At 34.3% G+C, this 13,164-nt stretch overlaps 1 protein-coding gene across 3 annotated transcripts in view; it reads right to left on the reverse strand.

The window, feature by feature from the left end:
* The window catches only part of opcml (opioid binding protein/cell adhesion molecule-like), a 568,265-nt gene that overhangs the window by 8,912 nt on the left and 546,189 nt on the right, over positions 1 to 13,164 (reverse strand). For all 3 annotated transcript variants that reach the window (XM_059351804.1, XM_059351803.1, XM_059351802.1), the window contains 2 exons: positions 3,218 to 3,355; positions 883 to 1,003 (listed from right to left, as the gene is read on the reverse strand). In XM_059351804.1, coding sequence (XP_059207787.1) covers positions 883 to 1,003; positions 3,218 to 3,355 — 259 coding nt within the window. The remainder of the gene's footprint in view (positions 1 to 882; positions 1,004 to 3,217; positions 3,356 to 13,164) is intronic.

Below are 13,164 nucleotides of genomic sequence, written 5' to 3' on the forward strand. Positions count from 1 at the left end.
TTTTGTGCCTTTTTTTAGTCATTTTGTATCTTTTAAAAAAAAATAATTTTGTGTCCTTTCTTAATAATTTTGTGTCTTTTTTGGTAATTTTTTGTCTTTTTAAAATAATTTTGTGTCTTTTTTAAAGTAATTTAATGTTTTTTCAGTAATTTTGTGTCTTTTATGGTCTTTTTGTGTCTTTTTTGGTCATTCTGTGTCTTTTTTTGGTCATTTTGTGTCGTTTTTTAGTCATTTTGTGTCTTTTTTTAGTCATTTTGTGTCTTTTTTTGGTCATTTTGTGTCTTTTTTTGGTCATTTTGTGTCTCTTTTTAGTAATTTTGTGTCTTTTTTTTATACTGCCTCCAGTGGCCCCCAGGTAATTTGACTTTGAGACCCCTGCTTTACGTAGTTACTGCAGTTAGACTTTGTATTGCAGTACACATATACCTTCCCCTGAGACAATCTGATCCCAGAAGTCTAGCTGCTGTGTTCGACTGTTAAACATATCAACTGTTGGATGTCCCAAAACTTCTTTCACCTCAATAACTCCAAATCTGAAATCCTACTGTACATTCCCCCGACGGCTCCACTCTGCTCGGGCCCATTTAGTTACAAATTAGTAAAAATTATAATTTTCCTAACATGATTATTGGAATATTTTACCCATTGAAAGAAAAAAAATGCAGGGCATGAATAATTATCTCATTATATTGGATGCATAATCTTATTTTAAACAAGAATATGTGTAAAAAAGCATCAGTTACCAACAAAGATGATGCAGTCTGGCTTATTTCAAATAAAGTGAGTCCACACCCTGCAGCAGAACGTGTCTCTGTGTGTCTGTAATACCGACTTCAAACAATCCCAGCCTGTAGGAACCACAGAGCTCAGGAGGGAACTTGCCTGCGGTCTTCTTTGTACCACTCAAAATCTGCCCTGGGGACGGCAGACGCCTCACACTGCAGGACGCCTTTCTGTCCGAGCGGAGTACCCGTACTCCTCGCTTTAGAAATGAAGGGAGGATCTGTAAAACAAGGAGTAAATTACATTTTAGATAGAGAACATCACATATTGCTCTGTGTTTTGGGCTGCTTCAAAGTCTGATGTCTGTATTGAATTGACACAAAAATGAACAAGTAACAACCATGAAACAGATTTCAATTTCTTCTGATTACTCCTAAAGTCAAACTTCTTTCTGAGGCACACTAAGTTACACTGTAACAAATAATCTGTTAAATTTACGGTAAATTACCGGCAGCTGTGGCTTATTAAGTCTACTTTTAATTACTGTGAATCAAAGAATAGCATAAAACTTTGAATTATACTGTCATAAACTGTAGAAAACAAATTTTTTTCTGTAAAAAATATCAAATTTTCATGTAAAATTAATGGAGAAATACCATAATGACAGTCATGGAAAAAATATTTGATAAATTATGTTCATTTTAATGTCTGGTACAACTCAAGGTAAATTTGTTTGGACACATATAATGATAAGAGCTGATATCCATATTATTATTAAACTATAAAATCATAATCAAGAAAGCCAAAATGTCTAAATATCAGCTCTTAAATGAAACTCTTATGAGCTATTTTTGGTGTTATCCTAAATATCATACCAGAGGACAGCTAAAGCTTTGTGTATAATACGTTTTTAGTATTTATTCATTTTCCATTTATGAGAGTATTCCATTTTGTAGACCCTGTTATTGAAATTGTGTCAACAAAAAATAGCACATTCTTCTCGTAAGAGTTTCATTTAAGAGCTGATATCGAGAAATATCTTGAAATTAGTCTTTTGTAATTTTCAAATTTTAGGTCTTTATTGAATGTAAACCATAATCACTATAATTAGAAGAAATTAAATAATTTAGGACATTAATTGTTTCATTCTATGTGTAACGGATCTATTTAATGTGTTATTTCCACTTTTTGAATGGAATCACTGACATAAATAAACTTTTTTATGATATTCTGATTTATTGAGATGCACCTGTATGGTTAATATTTACCATTTACTTTTGTTAGAGGTCTCTCATATTCATAAATAATAGTGGTATCCATGTCAAAAAAAAAAAATTTGAACAAATCCAAATGAAACAATGTTAAGTAATTGGACACATGCAATTTAGTATTGAGATAATTGAAAAATCCAGGTTTACATGACTACAGCAATCAGCTGCCATTGGTTAATATTATGTACACTGTAAAAATGTTTGTAGAAATTACAGTAAAACACTGTCAAATTGCATCAGAAATAGGTTGTAAAATTAAACAGTGTACATCACCGTAGTAGATAATTTTGATTACCGTAAATCAAAGAATAGCATAAAACTCTCAACTCTCAATTCTAATGTCAAAAACTGTATTAAACACACAGTTTTTCTGTAAAAATATAATTACAATATAGTGGAGAAATTCCATGATGACACAATTATCCTAAAAGTAATGGGATTATTCAGTATGAATTACAGTTTTTGCTGATGTTTACATTTACATACGCTCACTGTATTTTTTACGGTGAAGTTCTGGCAACCACAGCTGCCCGTATTTTACCATAAATTAAACAGATTTTTTTTAACTGTAAAATAATACAATGCAGCATGGGTCTCAAAGTCGCGGCCTGCGGGCCAATTGTGGCCCTCGTGACGATATTTTGTGGCCCCCACCTTGATATGAAAGTTTAATGTGAGTTTTATATGAATGGTACTTTACAGTGTTGTGTGTGGAAGGTAATTTTGTGTCTTTTTCTAATAATTGTGTGTCTTTTTTTTTGGTAATTTTGTTTTTTTTAATAATTTTGTGCCTTTTTGGTCATTTTGTTTCTTTTTTAAGTAATTTAGTTTTTTTCTGTCATTTTGTGTGTCTTTTGGTCATTTTGTGTCTTTTTAAAATAATTTTTTGTTTTTTTTGTCATTTTGTGTCTTTTTAAAATAATTTTGTGTCTTTTTTGTCATTTTGTGTCTTTTTTAAGTGATTTAGTTTTTTTTGTTGTAATTTTGTCTCTTTTTTTGCTCATTTTGATACTGCCTCCAGCGACCCCTCAGGTAATTAGAGTTTGAGACCCCTGAAATACAGCATTATATTGGTTTAAGCAAGTGTGAAGACATTGAAAATGTGTTATTTTTATATGTTCTTCCCAGAAAATGAGCCCCTCAGACCCACACAAAGGTTAAATGAAATGAAAACAACAGTGTGTATGTATGTTTCCATGGTAACGTGAGGTGCTGGCTCTCACAGTTGACGGTGACCTGGACCGTCCTGATGTCGGGGTTGGAGATGTCGTTAGAGGCGATGCACTCGTAGGAGCCTGACTGCTCCTTGGTGACGGCCGTCAGCACCAGATGTTCCCCCTCCATCACAAACTTACGAGTGCCTGGAGAAGAAATAAACAGAGGCAGTAATGCGTTAGTAAATACGTCCTCGTAGTGGGAAGTGACCTGCAGCGACCTGAATACATTTCACTGGAGCACATATTATACTGAAGAGAGAATAAAGACAGGATGTTCACCAGGGCAGCCATCACTCTACTACACTAGAGAACTCTGCAGGGCAGAGCAGGACTTCTACTTCATACAGGAGTTTTATTTTATATTTTAAGCAACACAAGTTGCATGTTTTCAGCAGTGGCAATGCCAGTCGCTTGGTTACTTTTACCATTTATGTCCACAATGAAATCTTAAACTTCTGGGTTCTGAGCCTATTTGTCCTTTATATTTACTATACTCATGTTTGGTATTTGGTATTTTCGCAGCACAAGTTCAACATGATCTTTTTTTTATTTTCACCCACTTTATTAACATATTGAGCCCAAAAATACACAAAAATCATGAAATCTGAAATAAAATTATACTATTTATGACAATAAAAACCACAAATATGCTGAATGAACTGTTTCACACCTGGAAAATGTAAACATAGGTTACAAATATGAACAGATAAAGTTAAAATTTAAATATAAAAAACTATACATTAAAAGTTAGCATAAAAAAGTGTTTATTCATAGGAACAGTGTTGGATTATTAGAGCCCTTTTTTCCATTTTTATACAATGCCACGCCTGCCTCGTCCGATCCTACTTTTACACTTGAATAAATATTTTTGTACTATCAAATTAAAACGATCATATCTTTAGTTTTACATGACCTTGGAATGAAAAACAAAAAACTGGAGAAAGTTTCAAATCTGTAATTTGGAGTGAAGTCAACAGCAGCGCTCCTAGTCACCTCGTTTTTTTGTTACGCAATTTAAAAAAAGCTATGTTATCTGATCATAGACCCCAGAGGGTTAACAACTATTGGATGGATTTCCATAGAATTTATTACAGAGAGTCATAGTCCTCAGAGGATGAAGCTGACTGATTTTGGTGATCCTCTGACTTTTCCACCTTCCTCTGTACTTTGGTTAAGGACAAAATTCCTGCAAAACTGTTCAATTTAAAATAAGTCTTAAAGTGCTTTGGAAAGTTTTCATGATCTGAATATACTTTATAAATAAAAACACATATTTGAGAGATATTGATGTCATGAACAGTAGATATCTGGAGTTTCTGAAACAGAGGAACAGAAGAGCCATGTGACTAAGATCGGGTTGCCATCCTAACAAAACGTTTCTGAAGAACCTTGCATGGTAAACATACATGCACCCAGTTTGTGAATGTTTGTAAATCAGGTATCGGGTATTCATAAAAAAGGCCTCTTACTGACTTTAAATAGAGGACTACAGGTCTAATGTAACTGGCTGACTGTTTGCAGACAGAGTAATGAATTTGCAAAAAAAAAAACAGTGGATGCAAAGTAATTTTAACAACATATAAACAGTGAGGGACCCCTTATTTTTATACAATAATAATGACATTATTGTGATCGTCTGTGTCAAAGATCACAGTTGCAGCCTGCTCCTGAATTTGGGATTTGCTCTTTTTTTTTCCGAATGTGTTTGAGAGGGCAGACAGCTCAGGGCACGCACTCATTACACAGAGAAAATAAACTAATTGCATCGGAACAAGCCCACTTGAGAAACAGCACAAATTAGCCCTGACACCAGCAATGTTAAAAGCATGTTCTGGTGACAGATAGACCTTAAGCTATTGCTGCGTGGGCGGGAAAATGGATAGGAACACTAATCCCAATCAGTAGAAATGTCAATCCAGCAATATCTCCACATTAGCATAATATCATTATGTTTTTTTCTAAATCCTCAGCTGCAGACACTGTTGCAGCTGGCTGGGGAATCGCTGGAAAGGTTGAGGCTGGGGATAATCAGCCTGTTGCATGTAGCCAGGGAGCTGCTAGCACAGGTAGCTAACAACATCATCATGATAACTGAATCAGGTGAACTGAGTTACCAGCTGTTACTGTGAGACTGCTTTAATTAATGAAGGAAAGGAAGGACGTTTTATGTCAAATTATAATTAAATGACCTCATTGGCCTTGTAGTACATTGGATTTTTAGATATGTACTTTGCATTATTTTTTTAATTAATCCTTAGAAGTCTAAGCATTTACATTACTGAAGCCTTTGGAGTTTGAGGCTATTTTGTTGGTTTTTGACTCCTTTTCATTCTGCCTGTATAAACCACTTTACCATGACGTGTTGGTAGCATTGTTTTCAGCACAACGTCAACTATATGACCTGATTATTTTTTTTCATTTTGACTTACTGGATCGACATTTTGAACACAAAAAAACACACAAAAATGACAAAAAACACACGTAAAACACATAAAACATGAAAAACACACACAAAAACACAATAAAAATACAAAAAACACACACAAACACACTCAAAATACACCAAAAACACAATAAAAATACAAAAAACACATACAAACACACCAAAAACATAATTAAAATACAAAAAACACATACAAACACACTGAAAACATAATAAAAATAAAAAAAACACACACAAACACACTCAAAACACACCGAAACACAATAAAAATACAAAAAAACACAAAAAACACACTCAAAACACACCAAAAACATAATGAAAATACAAAAAAACACAAAAATTACAAAAAACACACATAAAAAACAGAGAAATTACAAAAAAACAGATAAAAACCCAAATAAATTACAAAAAAACAAACAGTAAACACAAAAGATTGCATTACAAATGCTAAAGGCACAAAGCTAAATTAGAAAAATCTCTGCAAAAAAGCACTTCATGCAGGATAAAAATGACAATGTACCATATGTGCAAAGCTGCAAAGTGTCTATGTGTGTGTGGATCATCACCTTTTATTTAAGACGGTTGCGGCAGTGGGAAATAAGGAGATTTTATACGTGCTTTTTTACTTTAGTTACTTCCTTCAGGCTGCCGTTACAGAGATCTTTCTGCAGGGGAGGAGTGGGATCTTTTGTGATGTGATTTCCTGTCAACTGCTTGACAACGCTGCACTTTTTGTTTAAACTTTGTGAAAGTTGTATCACTTTGGAAAAAACTTCCAGAAAAAAAAAAAACACCAACAGATGCAGCACTAAATAAACATGTTAGCTCATTTAATACACTCTACAGTAATCCATTAAATATTCTAGCTGGGGTCACAAAGCAGCTGTGAGAAAACAGATTTGGGTTTAAAATGCTAATTGCTTGATTTTATCATGAAACACTTTCTTATTACAGGTAAAAAAAATGATTCAGTCACAACAAATGAAGTCAAGTGCCAGTGTGTGGGTTTCTTTAGCAACTTTCTCATAATTCCCACTCAACCCACTGTATGCGTGTGTGTGTGTGTGTGTGTGTGTGTGTTCTTGTACGTCCTACATAGTGAGGACCGGTACACGTTTTTAACCAACAAAGTGAGGACATTTTTGCAAAGTGAGGACATTTCAGCCGGTCCTCACTTCTTTAAAGGCTTTTTTCAGATTTCAGACTTTGTTTTAAGGGTTAAAGGTTACATGATGATGATAATTAACTGAAACTGTATTGTGTGGTTACAAAACTAACTAAAATTATAGTGAAAATGTCCTTCGTTTTCGTCTTTGTCAACTTTTTTTCATACATAATGAAGATGGATCAGACAAAGGAAATAAAGGCAAAATTTACTGTGACCTCTTTTAATCTCCCACCCAACAAATACCCACAACATAATTAAAACTAAAACTAATGAAAAATTCAAAACTATTATCACCTTGCAAGGGAATTCACTATTACAGTGAGGGTCCTCACAAAGATAGAAGTACAAGAATGTGTGTTTGCGCACTACAAAAAAGGTGTTTAGTCTAAAAACAAGACAAAAACACTAAATGTGAGGGAAATGATGTTGCTGCATGGACGGATAATTAGACAAGATTTCTTAAATTAAGATTATTAAATCTAAAAATAAGCATGTTGAACTGGCCCGAGCAGAGTGACCTGACAATTATTTGTTTCTTATCAAGATAAAAAAAAAATGTTGTGTCTTTTTTTGGTGTTTTTTTGTCTTTTTATGTCTTTTGTTTCTTTTTTGGTCATTTTAGGTATTTTGTGTCTTTTTTTGTGCCTTCTTTTTGTCTTTTTGTGTCTTTTTTGTCTTTTTGTGTCTTTTCTTGGTCATTTTGTGTCTTTTTACATCTTCTTTTGGTCACAAAATGACCAAAAAAGACAAAAAATGTACAAAAGAGATAACATTAAAGCTGCAAGCAGCAATGAACTGGCCCGAGCAGAGTGACCTGACAATTATTTCTTTCTTACCAAGATAAAAAAAACAACTTTAGATGTAGAAGTGTTAGATAATTTATCTTGTTTTAAGAGTTAATTTCTTATTTTAAGCGTTCAACATGCTTATTTCTAGATTTAATAATCTTAATTTAATAAATCTTGTCAACTGAAATTATCTGTCCGTGCAGCAAGATCATTTCCCTCAGATTAAGCGTCTTTATCTTGTTTTTAGACACACCTTTTTTGCAGTGTGTGTGTGTGTGTGTGTGACACTGGACCTCATAAGTACTGTATGTTAGAAACGGGCCCCAGAAGTAACCAAAAAACTGTTAGGGAGACAAAAGTTAAAAATTTTGTTAAATTTAAGTGATTTTTGTGATTGGGATCTTTTTTTTCTTATGTTACCTGATTTTTTTTTTACAGCAGTGCAGAACCACTGGAAAGGGTGGATCCCATAAAGGAGTAATAAACTGGTGGGCCCCCCAAAGGGGCAAAGACGAGTATAAGTGTATGTGTTGTTAACAGCTTGTGTCAGCATTAAAACAACAATCTGAGAACAAAGCAGCAGTAAATAGGGTTCAATCAAAACATTATTGATTGAGAAACTTAATGAGCAAACAGCCAGAACACACAGCAGAGTTATAAAAATGTAAACATCGAAAAAAAAAAAAAAAAAAGCACAAGATAATGACCAGACATGGCTACAACTACTATAATATAAATGTCAATCTAGATTACCCAGATGAATAAATGTAAAGCAGTCATAATCATCACATATTACTGTGGATGAATGGATGTAAAAACAATCACCATCATCATCAACACCCACATCAGTGGTCTGCAGCAATGGCCATAATTCCAGCACAACATCAGTGTCAGTACAGCATGACTGGATGACTAATAAGAGAGCCATTAAAGCACCGGCTGGCAGCCGGCACAAACGAGCGTCTAAAAGCACTCGGCGGAGCACCTCAGCTATATTAGCCATTAGCTTAAGGAGCTCTGCTGCCCAGACGCCGCTGTGTAGAAAGCTTACTGCAGTCCAATTACAAGCATTACAATAGAAAAGAGCAAAGACTTGCAGGAAACAACGTGGTGCTTATATGGCAAAATGAGAGCAACCGGTTGGTTTCTCTTTAGAACAGGTTGTAAAAAAAAAAAAGTCTATTACAGTGGATAAAGGTCGGGTTGTTAACGAGTCAACCATGTGACCTGAAGCTGACAACAACCTGCATGGAAACTAATTTACAGCAGGCACAAAGTAAAGACTTTTCATTTTAGTTATTGCACGTGGTCTGAACTCTATGGAGTCTTGGACTATTTTGTCCATTTTTGAATCCTTTTCATGTTTTTTCATGTCTTTTTTCTCATTTTGTATCTTTTTGTGTCTTTTTTGTGATTTTGTGTCTTTTTTCTAGTCATTTTGTGTCTTTTTGTGTCTTTTTTGGTCATTTTGTATCTGTTGTTGTGTATTTTTTTTGTGATTTTGTGTCTTTTTTGTCATTTTTTTAGTCATTTTGTGTCTGTTGTGCCAGCACCTCAGCTATATTAGCCATTAGCTTAAGGAGCTCTGCTGCCCAGACGCCGCTGTGTAGAAAGCTTTCTGCAGTCCAATTACAAGCATTACAATAGAAAAGAGCAAAGACTTGCAGGAAACAACGTGGTGCTTATATGGCAAAATGAGAGCAACCGGTTGGTTTCTCTTTAGAACAGGTTGTAAAAAAAAAAGTCTATTACAGTGGATAAAGGTCGGGTTGTTAACGAGTCAACCATGTGACCTGAAGCTGACAACAACCTGCATGGAAACTAATTTAACTCCATAGCAGGCAGGAAGCTAAGACATTCATTTTAGTTATTGACGGGCTTCACTCAAAAAAATAATACTGCATATTCCTTAATTCAATCAGTGCAACATTTTTACACTTAAAAATATTGAGTTGATTTGAAAGCTCTCAAATCGGTTAAACAAAACCTGAGTAATGAGTAAATTTAAGTCATATTTTCAAGTACGTCTGAATGAATTGACTTGGCTCAATAACCACATAAATTGAGTAAATGTAACTGAAATATTAATTTTTACCATATTATATGGAAAACTGAGTAGAAATCACTAAACAAACTAAAATTTGCTTATGATTTACTTAAAAATGTATTTTACACTTATTGTGCACTTATTATTACAAATATTTAAACTATGTAATCAGTGAGTCAAATATTAATTTATTTTGAAGAAGTAAACTTAATTTATATTTGGATATTTTACACAAAGATTCCTGTTGGAGTTCTACTAATGAATGTTGATGTAGTCAACTCAAATACTAATAATCATGATGATATTCAGCATTTTTATTTAGTACGCATACCTTTATATTACTGTCACATTTACAGGCTCCTTCAGTCGCTTTGGATAAAATCGTCCGCTAAATTACATTGTAGAATTGTAGTTTCCAAATTAATTTTTTGACATTTTTTTCTCTCCCTCTGCACTCTAGCGATGATGTCATCCACTTTAGCCTCTCCATAGGGTTACATTGAAGGGATTTTTTGGCGTATTTTTGCTGAATAATTTGAAAACTGTGTGCTGAAACCCTTAGAAAAGTCACAGCACATTTGTCATGGCCGAGCCGGTCGATTTGATACCTTTTTAGTGTATGTGCGACCAAAACTACCAAAAAAAACATACACTGCAAAAAATGCCGTTGCTTTTACAGAAAAAAAATGTCAGCTGTGGTTACCAGAATAATTCTGCAAAAAATACAACTTTACAGAACAACTTGTACATTTTTCTGGTATTCAGTGTACAATAAATAATAAGGGAATGTTAATTTACTGGTATTCAATGCACAATAAGCAAAATCTGCATGTAAATTTTGCATAAATAATTAGTATAAAAGCAGCTTTACAGTGTAGTATATAGTCTTCTTTCAAGCACACTCAATTAAACCAATCAGAGTCTCATCTCCAGCTCCCTGAAACAGCCAGGTGTGTCTGTGTCCAGCACATTGTTCTATAAATGGTGGATTCAGCAGGAAAAGGGAGAGTTTTCTTTTGCCAATCCTCTGTGCAAAGCTTCAATTATTTGTGAAAACTGACACTGCTACGATTTGTAATCTGCAAGTCAGCGGTGCTCACAAAATGCTTTTGGAAACCGGGCCCCAGAACTGTCCACGCATGGTCCCACAAAGAGAAAACAGGAAAGTGATATCCATGCAGCCAGACTGTGGTGTGACACCATTAGACGTCTCACTGTAAACTGGTTACTGGTGCGTCACAGAGACAAGGGCTTTGATTTAAATCCACTAAATTGGCTTTTCTGGCTTTGCATGTTCTTAACATGCCTGTTAGGGTTTCACAGTCCAGAGACGTGTTGATTAGGATACATAGGGGGACAAAAATTTAAAAAAATGAAACAGAAAAGGATTGCATCTAATTCAGAATTTAAAAACCAACTGTATTTCTAGTTTGAACATTAATCTCTCTGCAAAGTTTCAGGGGTTGGAGAGAAGTTACAAGCTTTTCTGCAGGTGTGCTTGTTTAGCATGTGGCTAAAACATAACCCCAACGACATAAATTACGACGCATATGTATGTATTGTAAATGTACTTCTACTAAATCACTTCTTAAAACCCATTTGCTTTTATGTAATGCTTTCTATCTTACCACTCCTTTTATGTCTTCTTTCTTTTCTTTTAACATGCAGCATAATCCCTCACATTGTTGCCATGAAGATACAGTGAAAAAAAATTATTAGACCACCCTTATTTTCTTTAATTTCTTGTTCGTTTTAATGCCTGGTACAATTAAAGGGACATTTGTTTGGACAAATATAATGATAACAACATAAATAGCCTGTTACAACTCAGTTGGGGTCTAGGGGAAAGGGAAGCAACACAACGCCGGTGTACTCAGGCAAATACAGATTTTTATTGTGTAACAGCAAAATAAAACAAAGGTAACAAAAGGAGAACCTTCTTCAGGCTAGATACAAGTTGATATAATGTGAGGCAATGAACAAAGGGCGAAGGGTGGCGCCAACTCATAAAACAAACAAACCAAAACAATCTTCCTAACTCGCTTTCCCCCCAAAACTATCTTACTTAAAACACAACAAACAAAGGAACTCAACATCAGAGTTTAATTCAAGAGCTGATATCTGGACATTTTCCATGGTTTTCTTGATAAGGATTTTGGTTATTATCAAGAATGTTTCCATGTCTGTAGATGTAAAAATGACTAAACAAGACACAAAATGACCAAAAATAGATGTAAAAATGACCACAAAAAGGACACAAAATTGTCGAAATAGACACAAATTGACCAAAAATACGGGAAAAAATTATTAGACCACCATTGTTTTCTTCAATTTGTTGTTCATTTTAATGCCTGCAACAACTAAAGGTACATTTGTTTGGACCAATATAACGATAACAACAAAAATAGGTGAAAAGAGTTAAATTTATGGCTGATATCTAGACATTTAACATGGTTTTATTGATAATGATTCTGGGTATTTTCAAGAAAACCATGTTAAATGTCTAGATATCAGCTCTTAAATTAAACTCTTATGAACTATTACTGTATTTCTCCAAACAAATGTACCTTTAGTTGTACCAGGCATTAAAATGGGTGGTCTAATATTTGTTCCCATGACTGTATATTGTTTATTTGTACATATTTCAATGAATTTTATGCCACAAATAATTAGAAAATGATAGCATTCTGTATGTACATTTTAGCCAATGTCCCAACTTTTTTGGAATCAGGGTTGTATAAGCCTGTGATAGACTGGTGACATATCCAAGGTGTGACATGCAAGAAAAAAAAACACATAAAAATCTGTCCATGCATCTGTTTGTATTTTTACTGAGAAAATATGATATTGCCAATGCACAGCGTTGGGTTTGTCTGAAATCATCATGTTAGAGATTAAGTAATTACTGTACATGATGATCTTCCAAACATTCACTCTAATCTCACTTCAAATGAACCTGAGGGGGAAAAAAAGTCGCTAAATTAAACAAATGTTTAGGTTTGAATGTGTTATTGCACCAACTTATGGTAAAAATGACATTTCAGACAAACAGAGCAACAAATCAAAGAGGAGCTAGCGCAGCAGAGAGTGCAGCAGGTTGGTAACAGGAGGTGGGAGGTGCTGATGACTGATGTCTCAGGAGGATACTGAGGTAAATGCAGCCAAATGCTAACAGGAGGCCTCAATGTCTCATCAACAGAAAGAAAAAGAGCAGTTGCGTCAGAGATCCCCCTCTGGGTTTAAACTTTAAAGTGAGGTTTTATAAACACAAAACATACAGTCATGGAAAAATGATTAGACCACCCTTGTTTTTTCCGTGCTTTCTTGTTCATTTTAATGCCTGGTGCAACTAAAGGGACATTTGTTTGGGCAAATATAATGATAACAACAAAAATAGCTCATAAGAGTTTGATTTAAGAGCTGATATCTAGATATTTTCCATGGTTTTATTGATAATGATTTTGGTTATTGTCAAGAAAACCACTGTATTTGGCCTTCTCTGAACTT

This window comes from Centropristis striata, chromosome 15 (genome assembly GCF_030273125.1).
Source record: "Centropristis striata isolate RG_2023a ecotype Rhode Island chromosome 15, C.striata_1.0, whole genome shotgun sequence".
Classification (NCBI taxonomy): domain Eukaryota; kingdom Metazoa; phylum Chordata; class Actinopteri; order Perciformes; family Serranidae; genus Centropristis; species Centropristis striata.